We start from the raw sequence: 22,616 nt of genomic DNA, 5'->3' as shown, positions 1-22,616 counted from the left end.
CATTCTTCAGCCTTAAAAGCGCTACCACCAAATTATTCTCAGACGTTGAAGATGCCCTGGAGAACTCTGCTTACACCAAGCACCTTCCATGCACTCAATTCTTTAAGCAACAAACGCTTTCTCAAACCTCCCTGACTGGCTTATGCATACTGGCATGAAAAAGGCTTTAGAAATCCTTGACGAAAGAAAGCCCCAACTGCTAGTTTGTCCATTGGACTTGATTTATGTTGGATCATGTGCTTTGAAATATCAGCCGGTTCCAAATCCTTCCACATGTTTTACTCCTCCAAATAAGGAACATGCTGATGAAAACAGGACAGGAAGCTGTTTCACTTCCAAGTGAAAGGCCTGTTTGTTCCAGCTATTGTTCTGTTTTAAGTCTGAGGAGGTTTCCAGTTTCTACTGAATTACCCCAAATAAAACAACTTAAGGAGAAGGTCAATGCAAGCGTCCATAATGCAAGTGTAAAATGACAGCCGTTAGATTTCTAAAAACAGACGTCTAGTTGCAATACACCAGCTACCTGGCAAAGAAAGGAAGGCCCAGTTGCTGCAATTGAAGTGTAACGTTGAGTAATGTTGACCTAGATTAGTTGTTAACAACCTGTCCTGTACAGATTTGCTTCTCCTTAAAGGACCTAGTACCCAGTTTGGAAGTACTCCTGGACTTGGTGTGGAAGAGGAAAGAGATCACCTCAGTGGTGCATGCATTGATTACACCCAAACTAGATTGCTGTAATACAGTCTTTGTGGAGCTGCCCTTAAAGATGGTTCAGAAAGTTCAGCTGGTGCAAAATGCAGCAGCAAGAATGCCTGTGGGAGCTAGGCATTCTGAATCCCGTTACACGTATTCTGTGCCAGTTAAGTTTGCTGACTATTAATTTCTGAGCCCGGTGTATTAAAGGTTATCTGAAGGACCGCCTGCACTCATACGCACTTCCATGAACCTTAAAATTGGCAGCTGAGGCCCTTCCTTCTGGCCCATCATCAAACGATGTTAGACTAGCGAGTACTGGGGTATTCTTCTGTCATGGCCCCATGTCCTCAGGGAAATAGGTTTGGCTCCCTTGTAAGTGGGCTCTAAAGACATTTTTTGTTCCAGACACCAGGCAGGTTCGCATGATTACTTAGGATTAAACAAGCCAACAATATGCCATGGATTATTTGAGGGTTGTTTGCCTGGGTTCGAATGACACGAAAGTCTACGCCTGGGCAGGTTAATAGGCAGATCATTTATTTTTATTATTTATTTATTTATCATACTTATACCCCGCTCCTCAGCCAAAAAAGGCTCTCGGAGCGGCTTACACTTGCAAAAAAGACAGTCCCTGCCCTCAGGCTTACAATCTAATAAAGACATGACACACAAGGAAAAGGAGTCAAGGAGGGAGGGTGCAAATCAGGTCAACTTTTGGATGATTTGTGGTGCTGTAACTGTTTTATCTGCAACCACTATTTCAGTGTTTTTATTTGCTGCTTTTTTATCAGATTGTTTTACCTAAGGTATCAACTTATGTGCTGTGGTTGTTTTTCTTTGTGATTTTATTGTGTTTTTATTGTCAACCGCCTTGGGAGGATAATCAATTCTAAAAAGTGGTTTAAAACTCCATCAAAAGCTTTATTCTAGTCCCCCTGAGAAAGGATGTCTTGTAGTTTTATATAATACGTTTTGTCTATCTCTTCCTGTTTGGATAACCTATAGAATTTTTTAGAAATGCATTAAGGGGTGTGTGGAGATACGAAGTTAATAAATAAATGAAATGTACATATTAAATAGAATATGTTTTCTTTGTACTGAAATTGCTTACTACACTAAAAGATGGTCAAGGGTATCGCTGAGCTCACTTGCCATTTTATCAGAGGGCGGAGAAGGGGTTGGTTCATCACTGGAGTTTTCCCTGCCTGTATGTATTGGCAAACTAGTACTTTGACTTGGTTTTACAATATCCCTAATAAGCGAGCCGTCATCCCTGGAGAAAAGCTGGAGCTTAAATTATTATCTTGCAGTCAGCCCTTCCAAATCTCCTTAGAGCAAGGTCCAGCTGGTGTGTCAAAATGCCTGTTGTGAACAGTAGCTGCCTGTCATTGGAACCTACTAGTTGGCTTCTATCTAGAATCCTGTTCAGTTGTACTTGTAATACAAGTTAACACTCAACAGCTCCATCGTAGTTGGAAACTTAATCTAGGATAGATATCAAAGCTGAGAAGTCCTGGTAGCATCTTGAAATTTGATTTCATAAGCAAAACGGCCAGTCTTGTTTTCAGTTGCCACATAACCTTTCATTTCCATTTTTGCTATGCCCATTACATAGCCTGGCCTATAGTTTCATCTTTGTTCATGTCTGTAATTTAGTGGCCCCATTCAGAAGACACCTTAAACCACGGCTTTAACCACAGTGGTTAAGCCAGAAAGACGGGCTGTGTTCAGAAGACACCTTAAACCATGGCTTTAACGATGGTGAATAAGGCATGGTCTCCGGAGAGGCCACCAGTGAGGGAGGAAGCAGCAGCCAGGCACCTCTCCACCGTGCCTGGGTCCAGCTCCAGCTGAGAGCCCCCTCCCTCCTGTTGCCAACTGTCTCTGCAGAGGCCACCAGAGAGGGAGGAAGCAGCAGCCAGGCACCTCTCCAACGTGCCTGGGTCCAGCTCCAGCTGAGAGCCCCCTCCCTCCTGTTGCCAACTGTCTCTGCAGAGGCCATCAGAGAGGGAGGAAGCAGCAGCCAGGCACCTCTCCAACGTGCCTGGGTCCAGCTCCAGCTGAGAGCTCCCTCCCTCCTGCTGTCAACTGTTTCTGCAGAGGCAACCAGTGAGGGAGGAAGCAGCAGCCAGGCACCTCTCCACCGTGCCTGGGTCCAGCTCCAGCTGAGAGCCCCCTTCCTCCTGCTACCAACTGTCTCTGGAGAGGCCTCCAATGAGGGAGGAAGCAGCAGCCAGGCACCTCTCCGTCATGCCTGGGTCCAGCTCCAGCTGAGAGCCCCCTCCCTCCTGCTACCAACTGACACTGCAGAGGCCTCCAATGAGGGAGGAAGCAGCAGCCAGGCACCTCTCCACCGTGCCTGGGTCCAGCTCCAGCTGAGGGCCCCCTCCCTCCTGCTGTCACCTGTAACTGCTGAACTTTCCAACTAAGATTGTAGTGCCTGAGTTTGCTTTCCTTTTCCCCCTCCTCCTCCTCCCTCCCAATCCCCTTTCCTTTTGTGTCATGTCTTTTAGATTGTAAGCCTGTGGGCAGGGACTGTCAAGAAATACTTTTGTAAGCCGCCATGAGAGCCTTTTTTGGCTGAAGGGCGGCATAAAAATCCTTAAATAAAAAATAAAATAAAAAAAGGCAAAAAGCCTTATTCACCATGGTTAAAGTCATGGTTTAAGGTGTCACCTGAACACAGCCTGGTGTTCTGGCTTAACCACCATGGTTGAAGCCCTGGTTGAAGGTGACTTCTGAATGGGGCCAATGTAAATCTACGGAGTGAGGACTGTGCCATTTAGTGCATGGTAGGTGCTAAATAAATGTATGCTGATTATAATTTTAGATAGGGACCATACCTAAAGCTGGTAGTAGAATCCAACTGTGTCCCAATGCTAGCGACATTAGATTAGGGTAAAGCATTGCTTGCACAATGTGACTAGCACGTGCTAGGGTAATAGGAAAAAGCAGTGATTTGCTTTTCCCCATTACCCTAAGAAGTGTTAGTTATATTGCACAAGCATTGGTTTATGCTAGCGCAGTGTCACTAGCATTGGAACACGGCTGAATTCCACCCTGGGGCTTTATCTTAGCCTTTGAAACTCCCCAGTATTTGAAATATTTTGTTTTGCCTTTCAATCCAAAGGCCCTCAAGGTAGCTCACAACATACATTCAAAACAATCTACAACAGAAGTGGGAAGACTTTAGGCTTGTGGGATCTACTTTATTTTTCATTGGAACGCCAAGGTCTACCAATAGTGCAAAATAGTGGCTTACGAGGGCAAACATACAATTGTGGTACAGGGGTCTCTCTGAGGATGTGGTCAGCCCAGGAATTGGTCTTCAGTATCAGAACTTGAGCTTACAAGCGAATTCTTTCTTACATAAACCTACTCCTTCCCGAGGGATAGCTGTGATATTATGCTGCAGAAAAAATAATAACAAAGAGTCCTGTGGCATCTTAAAATGTAACACATTTATTATGGGATGTGTTTTTGTGGACTGGAGTCCACTTCGTCAGATGCACAAAGTGTTCTTCTGACCTGCAGGGTCCCTTGGGTAGAGATGAGTAAACAGCAAAGTCAGAGGGAAATTGAATGCAGAAGCTACAGACAGTGATACATGCTTATTTTGCTTATTAATGGTGGCCATTCACAAAATTGAGGTTTGCAGCCTGATAAATAACTAATGAAATAAATAATAAAGAATTCCACCGTAGGTGCTATTTTTGGGGGTAGAAAGGCAGGATACAAATCAAATAAATAAACAAATTAGGAAAGAGAAAAGGGTTTTAGTTTTGCTGCTGTTAACCACTACAAGCCTGAAATCCTTGTTGATCCCACTGCAAATCACCAGTAGATCCCAAACTGTGTTCTGCCCACACTTAAAGTACAATAATATAAAATAAGAACAGAAACAAAACTTAACAGGATAGAGCAGAAATATGCTACTATAGAGGGGGGAAACGAACTGAAGGCACAATGGAACACACTGATCTTAACAGCTGATCTAGATGGAAATATTGTGGATGCTTATTGGGGAGGAGTTTTTACAACCTGGGTACTACTACAGCTGGTGTATAGAACCTCTGGGCCACGGAGCCTCATTGGGTTGTTCCAGAGAGCAGAGCCTGGCCAGGAGGAATCCTTACTGTTATTATTACCAAGCTTAGATTGGAGATAACAGCATGAATGTGAGCCGTGGGGGACTTGCACCAGCCCAAATGTCCTTTGTGCACTTCTTGACGTCCCCAGTGGAGACAGTGAAAGACACATGAAGGAGGCAGCTGGTGCTGACAGGAGCCACTTCCCCCAATGCCGGTTGAGTCTCTTCTCCTTGCTGGAGACTGTGCCTCTCCCAGCACAGAGAAAGGAGAATAGGTGGGGTGATTATGGATGTGGCTGCAGCTGTACTCATTGATGTCGTTGGGGAGGGGCAGTTCAGCCTTCCGCCTTAAACTAGTTCTGCATCCCTGCACTACAGAGAAGGCACTGTTCTGCACACAGCCAATCAGACCTCGGATAACAGGATGAGGAGCAAGGCCTCCAGTGACAAATGCAGGAACTGAGTGGTCCAGTTCCTGTTAGAGAAGGTGGGCTTTTCAAGTATTCTGCTCCCAAACCATTTAAAGCTTTATAGATAATGACCAGCACCTTGAATTGTACATGGGAATGTATTGGTATCTAGTGGGAATGGTTCCAAAGTGATGCTGCATAAAAATGGGTCTAGATACTAAGCTGGCACTCTCATTTTGCACCAGTTGAAACTTCCAAACACTTGAAGAACAGCCTCACATAGACCATGTTTCAGTAGTCCGAAATCGGCATGACCAAAGGACAGGTAGAATGACCAGGAGAGTGTGCAGCTGTGACACTAGCTGAAGTTGTGCAAAGGTTCTCCAGCGTATGCTGATGATGTTTCTACTAGATTCTACCCATTTAAATACCCTTCAGGGGTAAGAAGCCACACGTGGCAGGATGGACATGTTTGGTGAGAATCAGACCCAGTGTAGAAATGGCTCTTGTGGTGCTCTGTGTACTTAACACAAGCTTCTACAGCAAGCCCAAGTCTCCCCCCCCCATTGCAGGGTTTTTGTTGCCTGGGATATAACCCAGGAAGTAAACATTGGCAGCGCTCGGTGGGGATCAGGAAGAGGAATTTGTGGAAGTGATGATCATCAAGTTGAAGTAGAATTAATACACTATGGTGAAAAATTATTATTATATTATTATTATTATTATATTTATTTGTATCCCGCCTTTTGCCCAATGCTGGGCCTCAAGGCGGCCTTACAAAGTTTAAAATATACATGGGGAGGGGGGAAACAAAACCATAAACAATTAAAAAAATACACAACAAAATTATAAGATATTAACATAGATGGAGGGCTGGATTATTCTCCAAAGGCCTGCTTGAACAAAAAAGTTTTAGCCTGCTTCCGAAAGCCCATCAAGGAGGGAGCCAGCCTAGCTTCCCCGGGAAGAGAGTTCCAGAGCACTGGATCAGCCACCGAGAAGGCCCTCTCCCATGTTCCCACCAAGCGCGCCTGTGAAGATGGTGGGACTGAAAGAAGGGCTTCTCCAGAAGATCTCAAAGCACAGGCAGGCTCATAAGGGAGAATACGGGCTTTCAAATAACCTGGACCCGAACCATATAGAGCTATGGGTGCAGTACTTGAATATCTAATTCGTGGAGGAGTTAACCTCATATGTAATTTCTTGGTATTTGCATCCTTGATCTAAAGTTTTGGGGAATAAAAAGGGGGGGATCACAAGAGGGAAAAATGCAGAGTGCAGGGAGATATTTCAGACAGAATGTCAATGAATTAATTCAGTCAAAATTGGCCTTCTTAGTTTGAGTCTTCCCAAACCTGTCACTATTGAGAAATTAAATTTTCTAGGACAGCCCTGTTTGGCCCATTGCAATTACATAACCAGTTTGACTGAAATCCGTAAGTAAAACCATTAATCAGATCTTACGATGAGATTATTACAAACAGAAGCCGGGCTTGCATCCATCATTACATCATCTCCCTTTGTTTACATTAAAAAGCAAATGCTTTGACCTATTCATGTGAATTCAGCTGAGGTTTTGTGGAGGAAAATTATAATTCCTATGTCAGTACTAGTAGCTTGCCAGTGTCAGAGCAGTGTCTTTATACAGTACTGTTTATGAAAGTGTATTTTTCAGCCTAAAACGCACTGGTCTAAATGCCAAGTATATTTTAAAAGAAAAAGGAATGTCCATTCCAAAAGTGTGCAGATTACATTTCTCCCAGTGCTTTAAAAGGCAATTCAAAATAATTAGCATCATCTTAAAAACCACACCTTAAATGCCAAGTGCACTTCACTGTGTATGCAATGCATACCAGATTTCATTAATGCAAATCTGAAGCCACTATTACATTTCTCATTTCATCCTGTACCATCATGCGAGGAGGTTGTTGTATAGATTCCACTATTAGCGATGGGGCCACAACTTGCATCCTTTATGGAGAGCTTTGACTCTATAAAGCCCTTCTCCGCATCCCACCAATGCAACATATACGTTATGATGGGACAAGGGAGAGGGCTTTCTCTGTGGAATGCCCTCCCCTTGGAGGCCCGATTGGCACCAACATTGAGTTCATTTTGACGCCAAGTAAAAACATGGCTCTTTAACAAAGCCTTTGATGGTTAAACTCACTGGCACATTGTTTTAACTGTTTTAACTGTATCTATTGCTTTTAAATTATATATTGTTTTAACTTGGATCATGGTTTAATTTGTTTTTAACTGTGTATATTTATTGTCTTATACTGTATGTTTTTATCTGTATGCCACCCTGAGATCTTAGTGATATAGGGCGGGATATAAATATTTTAAATAAATAAATAAACATCTGTTCAATAAAATTTTGGTCCTGACAATCTGTAGTAGTAATCCAAAGGGAACAACAACTCTCTGTGTTAGTATAACTCATGGACATACCAGATCTGTGTAAGTTTCCTTTTTGTGTAAGTCATAGCTAATGTATCTCCCAAATCTTCCTGAGTATGTTTTTTTCCTGACTGAAAGGAATTCTTGCTTACTGGTATACATGAAAATGCTTTGCCCACACTAAATATTCTAGTAGTCATTTGAAAGATCTAGAAATAAGAATTACTAGAGTAAGGTCAAGTCAGTTAGTAGAACACAGATTTTTAAAAGAATTGTTTGGAAGTCAACATTTGGACTGTTCTACATTAGTCTTTTCAAACAGTTAAAGGTATCTATAACCTATTGTACAAAAACCTGAATGTGAGATCTCTCCCCCACCTTCTATTATGCGCACGCACACAAACATCTGTATGTATATGTGTGAGTATATTTCTGCCTGGGTTAGAGACACAGTTGTGGGGTATTATTGCATGCTGCTGCACAAAGACTTGGTCTTAAGAGATACCTGTTTCTTTGTGCCATGTTTCCTGTGCTTCTGGGTTGCTGAAGTGCTGAACCAGGAGCACGAGAAACTGCTACATAACCCTTGGTTTTGCAGCATAAGAATGTGCCCTCCTGTTTCAAAATACATCAAGACTTCGGAGCAAGCAATTCTTATTTGGCATAAATAGATTGGTGTGTGCGCACGGATGTACGTGTGTTACCTCTTCATTATTTCTGGCAAAAGCCACCACGTAGTTTGACCTGTGTCATGTTTCTTTCAATTTTGTAAATGAACCCTAGTTGTGAAAAAGATGACAACTTTAAAAGTTGTTTGAATGAAAGAATAAATCTTCTTTCAGCACCTGAAAGACAGAGAAGGATAGTAATGTAGAAAACCTTGTCATGCCTTATAGTAGTGAGCAAAAAGAGAATTAATGGAGCTTTTTGATGTAGTAGCCAAAATGTTGCTGCAAAGCTTGAAGTATATCTATCTAATGAAAGACCATGTTAACAAATTATTAATCGCAGAACATGTCGGCCTTCATTTTACTTTCAAATTGCACTTCCTGGTTAGAACACTTGGTTTGGAATGTAATTTTGTTGTATAGGTCCTAATTATTAAGAGAAAAAAGATTAAGATTATTAATTAGCAGACTTTAAGTTGGTGAAAGATGCGTAAGCTTTAGACTTGAAAAAAACAAGAACATCTTAGAAAATGGGAAAGATTCATTGAAACCAATTAGTGTCCATAAAACAGACGCCTGATTTCAATGTCCCCTCCCCCAAAAGTACATTTATTTTCAGTGGCTTTTCTATTGATACTTATAGGAATTATTTGCCGGGACATGCACTGTGTGTGATTCACTTTCGTTCTCTATAAAAACCTCCAATTGGTTTGGGTGGAGATTGTCAGCGTGACATGAGAACCCAGGCCAATGGGTTGCGTAGGGGCTAAAGACTCAGCTGTTAACAATATAGTTTGTTATAACCCACGATTTGCCACCGTGATGTACAAGCCGGGTCTCTGTGTATGAGGATGGCCTCTGTCCGTACTACACACAGAAGCCCCTTTCTGCACGGCTGAGGAGGATGCTACCAAAAAGCATCGATGTAACAGGGACTGAAGTCATTGTTTTCTTAAACACACTTGGATAATGGTGCGTGTTTTTCTTGTAAGTTTTCACATGAAGCTGCATAAATAGTATGATTATATGCATGTTTATTGGTAAACAACTGAAACTTAATTCAATGGAAGCAACAAGTCTTGTGGCACCTTAAAAACTAACATATGGCATAACCTACCGTGGCTTACAGTCCACTTCTTTGCCTTCTGACCATACTTTTACAATCCATACAACCATGTGTGTGTCTATCACACACACACACACACACACACACACACACACTGTAACTCAAGATCTTCATGCATCCAATGTAGTCCACAAAAACGTAAAACTTAAAGGTGCCCGAAGAATTTTTCTGCAAAAAAAAACCTAACATGACAAACCCCCAGAAATGAATTTAGTGTGCATGGGATGGCATCTGTTTTGTCTCTTTCTTAATGCTATTTATTTTTATTTCATTTATTTTTAGTATGCCTGTACTGCCTTTCTAGAGCAGCCAAGGTGATTTACCAAAGGCCCAAAACATAAAAACCAGAAGCAGATAAAAACATAGTAGATACATAACTACTGGCTAGGGCAAGCTGGGAGTTATAGAACCTTTTTCTGTCTGAAGATGCATAGGATTGCACCCTAAGGGATTCTGCCCTTGCTGGCTCTTCTGCCTGGAACTGCCTCTCATAACACCTTTATGATGCTGCCTCTCTATTCCTTGAAATCCCTCTTGCCAAAAAAAACCCCTCCGTTCGTGGAAAGCTTTTGGCACAATCCCTTAGTTCTCATCCCCTATTGAACTAAGCCAAAATATCTGTAACTCAGCAGAACATATTCTTCCCCTGTTTATACTCGCCGCCATTACTTTCCCCCAATCTCTATTGACTCTCCTGTGTTGAACTTTAGATTATTATTTTTAAAAAAAGTTAATTGCCTGAGAGCTGCTTTTTTGTTACCATGCAAAGCACTGTCCACATGGATTGCATTGTACTGATGGCTATGCTGTAAAGAGCATAAAGCATATAAAAATGTAGATTCCCCCCCCCCAAATCCATCACATTAATAGCAAACTGATGAACAGCACTTCGCTGTTGTTGTTTTTAATGTGCTATGTTCTAACTGATACTTTCCATCATTTCATCCCCGTGACCCCTTAGTATTGAGGTTGTTTTTGAATGGACTCCGATACCAGCTGAGACTTCTCATTGAAACCTCTTAGCACTGACCTAATTTTAAAGATGTTTATAAAATCATCTTATGTAGTTATTACCAAAATCATGTCTCCCTGCATGCATACACGCACACATCTCCATCTGGGATTGTTTCTTGTCATAAGACTGCATTCTAATATAAATCAAGAGGGAGATATTGTCTTAGTCATTCATACAGTGCTTATAACAGTAGGATTCTAACTAGGAATCCAGGGCTTTTGTATACTGTTCAAATATAATTTGACGCTAAAGCCTAACATTTTCTATATAACTTCGAGGTACACGTTATCCCTAATTAGTACCCCATTTCTGGGAGTTCTAATGTTACACCTGATTGTGTGAATGTACTGCTCTAACTTCGTATTTTAATCAAAGAAATACGCATGTTTGCATACTCAACATTTGGAACGTTTTTGTTGTGGTTGCAAGAATGATGCAAAAATGGCATGCATATTTGACTGTAAAAAGCTCTAAAAAGGCTGGGATGACTTAACTACCCTGTTAAGTCATCCATTTTCTTTAAATCCTGCCTGCAGAGCTCCCAGAAGGATGAGGGTTCTGAGCGTTTGCTACCTGCATGGATTACAGAAACACTTTGTAAAAAGGAAGGCTAACATTTTGGAAAATCCCCGTCAAATTTCTCTAAGAAGCAAGTGAGATTCTAATCCAGTGTAGTCATTGTCATTCTTATTACTAAATATACACTTATAAGAAATCTAAATATCCACCAGCAAAATACTATGAGGATTTGAGCTGAACAGGTTTGCGTGACCACAACAGGCTTAGTATTGATTCATCTTTTGCAAGTGACAATGACATTGAGAGCCAAATACTTCTCTGTATTGTGCACCCTAATTCACTAGTCTGGAATGCATACAGTTAAAGTCCAGCACAACTATTCTATAACAACTGGGTTGCACTGGATTCTCAGCCTTGGTTCCATGTGGTTCTTTGCCAGCTAAGTTCCCTTCATTACGTTCTGTGCCACAAACTAACAGTTTAACTGGTACAGTAAATTTGATGTGTTCTTCTGACATATTTTTTGTTTTTCTGAAATGTTGCCAGAGGAAAATGTTTGTTCCTCCTCTGTGCGTATTAAACCTCGTTACGCATATTCCAAGATGTAAAATATTTTTCTCTGCTCCTAAATTTCCCCTCCAGCATCATGGGGATTACAGCTTTTTGTCCATATCATCTTAAAGCACTTCAGTCTTCCATCTAATAATTATTAAGTCTGCATTCATCACCTCCTGGTGACTGGAAAAGCAAGAACAGTTAAGTTCCTTGAGGGTAAGGGGCGAAATGGAACCTGGAATGGAGCATTTAGTAGTGCTGTTATCTGAATATGAAAGACAAGACAGTTGATTGATTTGCATTTGCATAGATTTGCATGCACCCACCCACCCCATCCCAGGAATTGCACTCCTTGTTTTGAAGGGAAAGTGCTGCTTCTTTGCCATTCCTGTACTGCCAAAGTTCAGCAGAAGTATTAGCAGTGGCAATTGCAGCAGCAGGGAAGGGTGCAAACCCAATTGGGTTGAGGGGGGTGGGAATTAGCCCCAGACCAGTAGAGGTTGCCCGACCCCTCAGACTAAAAGTCTAAATTCGATGGGGTGGGATTAGTCACTGGTAAGGCCTTAAAGTTCAGAGGTGTTGTTCCTCTGCACTGTTCCTTCTATAGCAGTGGTTCCCAAAGTGGGCAGTACCGCCCCCTTGGGGGCAGTGGGATTGCATAGGGGGGCGTTAAGAGGCAGGGGGGTGGCAGGGGAGCACTCGAGGTGGTCTTTTCCATACCAGGATTTTTGGTTACAGAAGGAAATTTCTGATCACTATCCTCCACTATGGAGAGTGGTTCAGAAGCTCCTGGTTGCATTTCCAACATCATATTTGGTGGAATGTGCTTTTAGTGTGGTCTGCCTACTTCTCTCCAAGCAAAGAAATCGACTCCAGATTACTAAACATGGTGATTTAAGACTCATGTTAAGTGACTTTAAACCAGACATTGGGAAACTGGTATTACTTCATCAAGCCCATCCATCACATTAAGAATTTGCAGAATAGTGAGATACTCTACCCTAGTTACTAAATGTGATATCTAATATTCTTTCTAAATGACTATCAAGACTTTGAAAAGGTGATATCACTGGATCAAGTTCATCAATTATGTTTAATTGAATAAACTAAAAAAATGTAATTGGATTTTGAATAAATATTCAATTAGTTGTTACTGTTTTGATTTTTATTGTTATTATCTTCCTTAGTGGGTCGTTGAAAACTGCTATTCGGAATAATGATTTTTATAGTATAGGCAGGGGGCACCGGGCATGAGTTTGTGGAACCAAGGGGGCGGTGACCTGAAAAAGTTTGGGAACCACTGTTCTATAGCATCGTGTTCTCAGTGGGAGCAGTGCGACCCACTCCTCACCACAGACAATGCAACTCTCACACATAATAATTAAGGACGTAAAGATAAAGGATATAATACTTACCTTGATGCTTTGTTGGGTCTCGTCCTCTTCTCCCCCCCCCCCCCCCCGCCCCACTTCCCAGAAGAAAGAACGGGTGTACTGACCTCACTGTCCTCCTCCAGGGAAGACAAGGCACGTAGTATGCAAGACCTTGCTTGCATTTCCCACCACTCAAGTCTGACTCTTACTTTGTACAAGCAAACAGTACTTCATGTTGATCTCAGCTTTGTTACTTCCTGTTGGGCCCTCCAAGGCAAGGATCCACCAGAGAGATGCAAGTTTATCTCTGCTCCAGAAAACAAGAAGAGATGACACTTTGAATTGGAACCAGTTTGCTTGAGGGCAGTGCCCAATTAATTGCGGACCTATTTTTTGTTTAATTGATTCACAGAAGTTTAATCATCGAATTGAATTAGCATTTCAGGCCTGGTATTAAAAATGCAAGTTACAAAGCATAGTTTCTATCTGCTTCTCCACATGGGTAGGCAGACGACTTAACCATGGATTGAAAAGGGAATTGCAATGCGATACTTTGTTGAAAATGCCCTTATAAATGAAATGTGAAGTATTAGATCTGCTTTGATGGTAAATTGGAGCTTTATTCAGTTACCCTAGAATAATATGAGCTTGACTCTTTTGCTTCGTAATTTTTCCAATCATGCAGTAGTGTGTGAGAATATGTGGCAGACCTAAAACAAGTTCTGTCATGGCCATGCCGGGATGAAATAAAGCAATTGCATGTGAAAGTTGTTATTGTGGTCATTAAGAACCGGATATTCATTTTCAGATGCCTGTTATCCCACCCTTGCAAATAATCAAGGGTTGGGAGTTCTTCTCTTAGATGAAGGCAGGGCATGGAGCTGTTTCATTTCTAAGAAGGAACTGAGAGAGAAGCAACCTTGATTCTGTTACAGGGCAACTGAACACATGAAGGCTTGTGAATGGTTATTTTCAAGACAGGTATTCAGTCAGCAGTTAATAATTGAAAGATAATAGCCTGTCTATAAGACAGTTGGAAAATTTGTTCAACTGCTGCATTGAAGGGCTAATGAAGCGCTAATTTGGAAGATGAAGGGCCAGTTTGGAACTGGGAAGGATTCAAGTTGTGAAGAGGTGCATTACTTTGTCCCTGCCGAGATCACCTAAATTGTAGTAATGATTCAAGCACTTCTTAAATACTTCTTCTTTTGCTTGATAATATACCACCTTTCTTCCCCCCCAAAAAAAGGGGGGACTCAGAATGGGCATGGAATCTTCAGGTAAAGGAATATGCTAGCCTAGAGATAAGAATCCCTAGGGGCAAAAATGGGGGGGGGGATCAGAAATCTCTAGTACTCCCCTTCCTATTTTTCCCCAGGCCTTAATTTTTCTGTACCAGCCATATGGGAGCACCCCCAAGTGCAAGCTTTCTTCTACCACTCCAAAACCAACTATGTATTTTTTTGAACCACTCAGAGAGCAATAAGTAAATAAATAAAAATATATTTTTGATTAGCAGTGCATGGCTAAAGGAACACTTTACTATGATAGTAGATGTAATAGCTGATCTCTTAGTAGGCTGGCTTGGTCAATCCCCATTTCTGTCTTGCATTTCTTCTCATTCCTCTTACCACAGAAGTCCTGCTGAGTATGTTGATATCATTTGGGGAGGAAATAATGAAATATTTCATGTTTCATCTAAGGAGTGTATACCCAGAGTTAGACCGACAGCGTTACTCCCATAAGATATGGCCTATTTATTGTTTAGAGGCCTGAGTGTTTATTGCTGTTGATTCATTCAGTTTCATAGGCTATTTCTCCTCTTCGCCAATGAAATGTGCTATTCCCAAGCAAGAGATTCTTTATATATATATATCCTTTAATCTGTAGCTGCTATATCCTTGTCGCTTGAGCAGAAATATTGGTTATACAAGAATCTGAATCTACAATTCATCAGTAGGATTTCTCATCATAGCCTTCTAAACCACAAAACAATACAAACTGCTATGCGATACAAACCAGTCCCCTTCTTCACTTGCAACTGTTTTCTGTGTTTCAGCTTCTGGGAAGCAAATCTTTGTGGGCTTCACGTGACCACAGACCTTAGGTTGCCAACTCCTGCTTTAAGAAAGGCTCTTCATTCTGGAGGCCGCACATGCAGATGTTTCGGTTCCTTTCCAGGAGGGGACAAACAGAGAAACATCTGACTTCAAGTTATTTCCTCTTTGTTATAAAGAAATGCCGCCATTTATTGCAGTGAGGGATGAACAGGAATGTGTTTTAAAATTAGCTGCATCTTTCTCCCCTGGCTTTAGAGAGAGACACAGTGTTAGTTGAAGTACAAAGAATGCTGTCAAGCGCCGTGGAAGCTTGTGTTCAAAACTCCACACGCAAAGTCTTTCTCCGGGTCTTGTTTCCTATGTGAATAATATTTCTCTTCAGCTAAGCTGCATCCTAATGTTTATGGCATCAGATTCTACTGGATTTTGTGCAAGTTACTGAGCCCCATCAGTGTGCTGTCAGACACCCATTTGTATATTACTGTCTCATTATTCCTTCACTCCATAGTTCTGAAAATCAGGGAAGGTTACCCAAAGCTTCATATTGGCACCTAACATTTTTTTCAGCCTGCTTGGACTATAACAGAGGCCCTTTATTTCAGCATACTGAAACTGGATAGAAAATATACCAGATTGCTCCCTTCCTTTGCACCCTCCCCTTTTTATTTTTATTTTGGTAAGGAAAGGAAAATGCTTGTCAGACTACCTCTTCTCTCTCTTCGTGCTGTGCCTAAGAAATCCCAGGTAGGCCCCATGCAAAGACAGGACTCCTGGTTGCTCTAGTAAACAGCCAGTACAGAATGTACTGTGAAGGAAGGGTGAAATGTTCAGTCAGTCTCTCGTAGATGAGGAGTTGTCTTTTGTTTTGGGGGCATGTCAAAGCCAGAAGCCACAAACAAGAATGTGGAAGGACTTCCTCCTAGTGACTAAACCTTAGAACAAACATGCTACCTCAAACAGTGAGCAACTACCACTGTAATACGGCGGCAGCTCTGTACTAATGGCTTCTTTCTCTCCCCCATCATCCACACGTCTGCAGTGGGCTAGGTTAAGTGATTTTCAAAACTGTTCTGGAGAACCCAGGGGGTTCTTCAGAAGCTGCCTTATACCAGAGCGCAAGTCACGGAATAACGGGCTCAAGTTACAGGAAGCCAGATTCCGGCTGGACATCAGGAAAAACTTCCTGGCTGTTAGAGCAGTACGACAAAACATCAGGAAAAACTTCCTGACTGTTAGAGCAGTACGACAATGGAACCCATGACCTAGGGTGGTTGTGGGCTCTCCCACACTAGAGGCATTCAAGTGGCAGCTGGACAACCATCTGTCAGGGATGTTTTAGGGTGGATTCCTGCATTGAGCAGAGGGTTGGACTTGATGGCCTTATAGGCCCCTTCCAACTCTACTATTCTATCATTCTATGATTCTACCACAGTATGGTTTGCCAGATAATTTGGGAAAGAGGTCAGCATACTCTTTCCACTGTCTACCTGTGCTAAGTGCTTGAAAAAGGCGTCTTGAGACTTTCCATGTGATTAACCCTTCGAAATTCATCTTTCTTTCCACAGATTACCTTGCTAACCACGGCCGTTTGAGTGAGTCTGAGGCCAGGCGCAAATTCTGGCAAATTCTCTCTGCCGTCGAATACTGTCACAGCCGGAAGATTGTGCACCGTGATCTCAAAGCTGAAAATCTCCTGCTTGATAATAACATGAATATTAAAATAGCAGGTACCCCAAAAATGTTGTTCTTTTTTTTGTCGTCGTTCGGGTTTGAGGTGTAAATCTCTCTCTCCTCCAGGTGACATTTGCCAACTTCCTGTGGCAACAGTAGAGGAAGAAGAAAGATGGAGAAGCTTGCCTGATCACGCTTTTTGTGTTATGGGTGTAATAGGCACTATGGTCTTGCTAAAAATAGCCCCTACTTGTATTTTTTTTTCCCTCGGGGAAAAAGGCAGTAATTTTGTAGGGTTTTATTAATTTTCATAGTGTCATGACAACTTGCTAGCACTTCCAGATGTGCAGGTTACAATCAAATTAATCAAATAATTCTTCAGGACTAAAAAGAAGAAGAAGAAGCTCAAAATGGAAACTTTCTGAGTTATTTTAGCACGCTTGATTTAATTTTAATTACAAATTTAGACACAGCAGATGTTCCTTGCATAGGATAATTTTCTTTTTGCCTCAGTATAATGCGAAGGATCCTTGGATTGCCAGACCAGAATTTCAAAAACGAGGGACACTCTAAGGCAGAACATTTTTAAGCTGCTGAGAGTTCTATAGAACTGTGGAGTTCTTGGAATAAAAGATGTCTGGCAATGTTTCCAGATGGTGTTTAGCTCCAAGGAGGAGGGAATAATGGCTTTTTAAGACTTCTTAGCATTTACTTACGTAGGGATAGACAACGGCAGGAAAACAGCTGCAGCAAAAGAAAAGTTTGCACTAAAGTTAGCACAGTGCTGCTGTCAAACACTAACTCACCACATATGGTGAGCGAACACACATACCTGGGGCTGACTTGATAGGTCTCACGGAAGGCTTTCTCCTTCATTTAGAAATTGCTCCTATCTTTAAAGGGTTTCTTGACACTTGGGAAACCATGGACTTAGAACCTGCATGCCAGTAGATCAGCCTTCCTCAACCTGGGGCGCTCCAGATGTGTTGGACTGCATCTCCCAGAATGCCCCAGCCAGCTGGCTGGGGCATTCTGGGAGATGCAGTCCAACACATCTGGAGCGCCCCAGGTTGAGGAAGGCTGCAGTAGATCCTAGGCAATATACATTGGGCAAGAAATGGGATACAAGTGCTATATTGAGAAACAATTTAGTGACGTTCAGTGGATGATAAAGCTTTGAAGCACTAATCTTAACACTGAAAGCTTTGGAAGAAGGTAAAATTCGTTTCTACCGTAATATGGCTACTTAATACTGGAATGAGATTTTCTTTTGCAGGGAAGGTGGAATAGTCAGAATTTTGTTCTTGTACCTCTGAAGCAAATGGATCACTGACATATAAAGAACTGCTTTGAACACCATTTTATATATATATTCATCCCATTATGACTGGAAATTTACATTGTAAAGCAGAAGTTGGGAAATGGGGAAGTGTTCAGTTCCTCAGACTATATAGTTTGCAGTGCTAGCTAAAATTAGACTATTTCCAGATCTCCTTTTACGCACCTCTTAGGGAAGAAAAGGAAGGTTTGAAGGATAGCAAAAGTACAGAGGGAAAGACCAACGTATATCTTGTTTGTATCAATGAACTTGTGTATTTTATGTTGTGACAAGAACCTTCCCTACTCTCTTCTGCGGCAGGCAGCATCAGTTTATTTATCAACTACCAAGAGAGACTAGTTTGGTGGAACACCCCCACCCCAAAGGAAGTTAGGTTGGCTTCGTCCCTACTGAGCTTTAGAGAGGCAGTAAAACCTACTGTTTCGGTAGACTTTTGGTGGATTAGTTTTGGCCTGTTTTAAAGAATGTTTGTTTCTGTTTTTATTCTGTGGTGGTTGTATTGTGTTACTGCAATGTTTAAAATGGTACGTTGCTTTGACGGGGTCTAAAAGGTTATTTATAAACAAAAACAAATTACTCCTTCTACTGTTACTGCTAGTAGTAATAATAAAATAATAATAATGACCAGGAAATTAACCAAAAATGCAGTGTCTGGATGCAGATAACAAACTACCGCATGGTATCTTTCTGCAGTGGTTCATGTAGCCAGTTCCTACGCTGATTATTTGTGTGGTGATTTTTATCGGTCTCATGCCGCTGCCCCAGATTCGTCATCATTTATTTTATTTATTTTATTTATTACATTTCTATACCGCCCAATAGCCGGAGCTCTCTGGGCGGTTCACATTAGATTGGTGAAATTCTCTTAACACTCGTGAGGACAATGTGGATGAGTGAATGAGCAACCTCTAATATATGTGCTCCGGTGGGTTTATTATTAAATGGTTGTCTGAATTCTATGTCAGTACTCCGGTGGGATGGGGTGGGTGTGGCAGAAAGGACAGCTAATATTTTTTGTCAGAGTTCAGATTCCTTGGGAAAGGATAGCGTCTACTTGGCTGTTCTGAGAAAATACTCTTCTGCTTAGATTTTGCAGCATTATAAGGAGTTATGTGAACATTATCTATCTTCCATGCCCTGTGAAGGTAGTAATACAGTATTCTTGCTTCAGCGAGGCCCTTTTACAAAAGGACAGAGCAGTGTGGGCCTGGTGGTCATTGCAGCACCTTTGAGCCTGCAGAGATGCTCTTTCGTGTATTCTTAGTCTAACTCCATAAAGTCCACATTAGCCTCTTTAAAGGCCAAGAGGGTTAAGCCCAGTAGAGCAGTTTGAACATCAGAGTGACGCTGTGCGCAGCAGAGATCCCCAAGATCTGATTGCAGTTGGGTCATTCGAAGGAAAATGGGTACAGAAGAGACTGTTATTTTGAAAGGGTGCACGGTAGACTTTGCTGCTGCTGGTGGACTGTATAACATACATTGACGTCAGACCTGGGCGATCAGTGATCAGTATTCAGTTCCTGCAGTGGGGCAGGCTTATTTATCTTCTCTCCCCCCCCTTATTCCTTTCCTTTTATCAGCACCTCTCCGCAATTGCAGCCTTGCTCACATTACCAAATAACAAAAGATCCAGACGTCTCCCCAATGAAGTCAAGTAACTTGACTTCTGCTAACAAACAGATCCATTTTCTTTAATTCATTTGCTCTTTTTGGACAAAGGTGTTTTCTAATTTGGGAACTTGAAACCTTTTTTAAAAAAACACACACACACAATAACAACAATGGAGCATGTGAAGGACATGGCAGCCTTCGTCTACAGAGCAAATTTAATGTTCAGGCCAATCTGGTATGTTTAGTACTTAGTCTCAGAAGCAAAAAGCAGGTCTTGGGATCTGGGAGAGGAAACCAGAGACTAGGTTTGTTGGGGGCCTCCATAACACGGGAGTCCTATTTGAGCTTCCATACTCTCTGTTTTCAGGGGTGGGGAGAAAGTGAAAAGCCGGCAGTCCTTGTTCAAGTTCTCCCTCTCCATCCATCACTGTCGCTTTGAACCTTCTCAGACCCAAAGTTGACCCCTTAAGTACAACCTGCAACATGGGGTCCCACATTTATTTGTTTAACCATACGTGGCCATCTTTTTGTTTTTCTTTCTGGGGCAAGAGTAGGTCCTGCAGATATTTTGGACTACACTGTCCCCAATCCTCGATCTTTGGCTCTGCTGGCTGGGGTTGATGGGAGTTGTAGTCTAAAACATCTGGAGGGCACTGGGGTTGCCTAGCCCATTTGACCAACTATAAGAGAGGACAGGCTTTCTGGATGATTTTTTAGGACAAATGAATGTTTGCACTAGGCCTCCATACACTGGATTGCATAGAGAGAGACTCCATCTGTTTGCATGGTTTTAGGATAGCCCAAAAAGCTATGTGGAGGTGCAGACATCTTTAAATCCCACTTCCAGCTCCGTCTAGTAGCACAGGATGTGTGGGGTAACTTTGGAACCTTTCTCCAGCAAAAGTCATGATGCCCATCGCAGGGGGAAAGTGAAGACTTGAGGATACTGGTTCAGTACAGTGTCTCCTGATGGCAGCATTTTGCTATCTGCTGATAACGTCTGTTCCCAAAATCTCTAAGAGGCTCTCACAAGGTTCCACAAACCTCACAAGGAAATGATTGCATGCAGGAAGGCATTTGGCTTGATGTTCTGGGACGTGTTCCTTTCTGCAAAGACACAGCGGGAAATCTAGCTTGTGCCACCTCGGCGCTCTGTAGAAAAGTAGTCAGGGCAGCTCCTCTAGAGAGGCCATTAAGTGATAGGCTGAGCACCGTGCTATGCTAATAGTAAGTGTGCATGAAGCCGTGCTGTACAGATCTTACATTAGGAATGCTACGCAATCTATGTACGTTATACTTTTGGCACCAGTATTTGACGGAATGAAGTGCCGAGAGAATTGGAAACATAACACTTGCTTGTCTCCTGCAGGCTTTTTAAGTCAGGAATACCGTGCTGGTGCAAATCAACGCCCTCGTGCTCCTTTGTTTCCACCATCATGCTAGCTATGCAGGTGACATTAAAATGTGAAAGGGCACACAGAGACTCCTTGTGTTCTCTCCATTGTGTCCTCTTCCTCTAGCGACTTAATTGTTCACCTCCTCTTTGCCCTTGAGCTGTTCATTTTGCCCCTTTAAGCTGTTTTTGCAATGCATGTTGCATTTTCGCTGTTTTTAAGGCTCTCTACGTCAGGGCGACTTCAGTCACTCCTTGGGAGCGGATCATATGTGTAGCTGGGCTGGAGGCTGCCAACGAGTGTAGCAGTTATTCAGTTGCAGCTTCCTGTTGAGAGTTTAGAATGCACGGCAGAGACCCACACAGAGCAGAGTATGACGCTGAATGGCAGCTTCATACTCTGAGATCACAGCAGTTTTTCTCAGGGTCAGAGTTAAAATCTGATTCCCGCCCTGACTTCCAGGAACAATGCTTTTTCACAGGATCAAACAAAACGTGTGCCTGTTGTTATAGAATTACATGTCATTTCTTGCTTTAACCTCTTGTCTAACACAACCTGAATTGGACATCTGTGACTGATACAATAGAAAAGCCAGGGGTGTACACCGCACCCCCCACAGATAAATCACAATACATGATTGTACTCAGGCGCAATAACTGTGCAAGCAATCTTTAATGCAGACCCTTATGAAACAAACTGAAGGCCTAGAAGGCAGACCAGCAACCCGTTCTTTGATTGTTGAATGCAACTCCTAAGGCGGGTTTGTAACAAGAAGAAAAAGGGAGATTTCTCTTTCTCATTTGTCTAGGGTAACATTTGGCAGCACTTGCTATGAAGTTAATATAATATAACTTTTTTTATTTTATTTTACGGAAGGGAGTCTGGTTAACACGTTATGGGGGAAGAAGACTGCAAGCACTTGAATTCTCTTCCCCAGGATTTTGACTGCTTTGCAGGACCTCAGCTCTTATTTAGCGGTTACAGAAATTCTCTTGAGGTGACAAAGGAGAGATTTTTTCCTGTGTATGATTACGCCTAAACAGCGTCACTGGAGATGCAAAGAGCCCAGAGGGCTCTTGGGCTTAATATTATGGGCCCCTTTTCATTTTGTTGGCTAGTGCGTAACGGGGCTTCAAAGTAGAACTAAGTTATCTCTTACCCATTTTTTCCCCTTCACAGATTTTGGGTTTGGAAACTTCTACAAAAGTGGCGAGCCTCTTACGACATGGTGTGGAAGCCCCCCATACGCAGCTCCAGAGGTCTTTGAAGGCCAGCAATACGAGGGTCCACAGCTGGATATTTGGGTATTTTCATCGTATTAAGTAAAGCTTCTTTTTCTAAAGAACCTGCTAACCTTTAGTTATGTTCCCTTTCTCTCGTAGCCCATAGATAAGTTGCTCTGGCTTCTTTAGACACGTCACAAAGGCCTAACAGCGTTGAAACTGCGAACTTGTGCCTTTGAAATCTGCATCTATTCAGCCGATGCAGAAAGCTGACCAGCTCCCTACTGAATCCATGCATGACTGTGCTCAAGTGCCCATGCTGTGATTTAGCACATTAATTCCTCCTTCCTTGAGAGTTCAGACCAAAGTCTTTATAAGTCCAGAGGGATTGTCTGAGTCATTTGCACATGGCTGCTAACTGCCCTCTCTTTTTGTTGAGAGGACAGGCGGTTTGCCTTGAACA

General features: G+C 42.2%; 2 protein-coding genes across 3 annotated transcripts in view; both read left to right on the top strand.

The window, feature by feature from the left end:
* DIXDC1 (DIX domain containing 1) overlaps window positions 1–22,616 on the top strand; it is a 309,778-nt gene that overhangs the window by 86,583 nt on the left and 200,579 nt on the right. The window lies entirely within an intron of this gene.
* SIK2 (salt inducible kinase 2) overlaps window positions 1–22,616 on the top strand; it is a 74,186-nt gene that overhangs the window by 23,071 nt on the left and 28,499 nt on the right. For both annotated transcript variants that reach the window (XM_063139311.1, XM_063139312.1), the window contains exons 4-5: window positions 16,481–16,642; window positions 22,110–22,234. In XM_063139311.1, the coding sequence (XP_062995381.1) occupies window positions 16,481–16,642; window positions 22,110–22,234 (287 nt within the window). The remainder of the gene's footprint in view (window positions 1–16,480; window positions 16,643–22,109; window positions 22,235–22,616) is intronic.

Source organism: Elgaria multicarinata, chromosome 12 (genome assembly GCF_023053635.1).
Source record: "Elgaria multicarinata webbii isolate HBS135686 ecotype San Diego chromosome 12, rElgMul1.1.pri, whole genome shotgun sequence".
Taxonomy (NCBI): Eukaryota; Metazoa; Chordata; class Lepidosauria; order Squamata; family Anguidae; genus Elgaria; species Elgaria multicarinata.
This window is presented reverse-complemented; position numbering and strand designations above follow the sequence as displayed.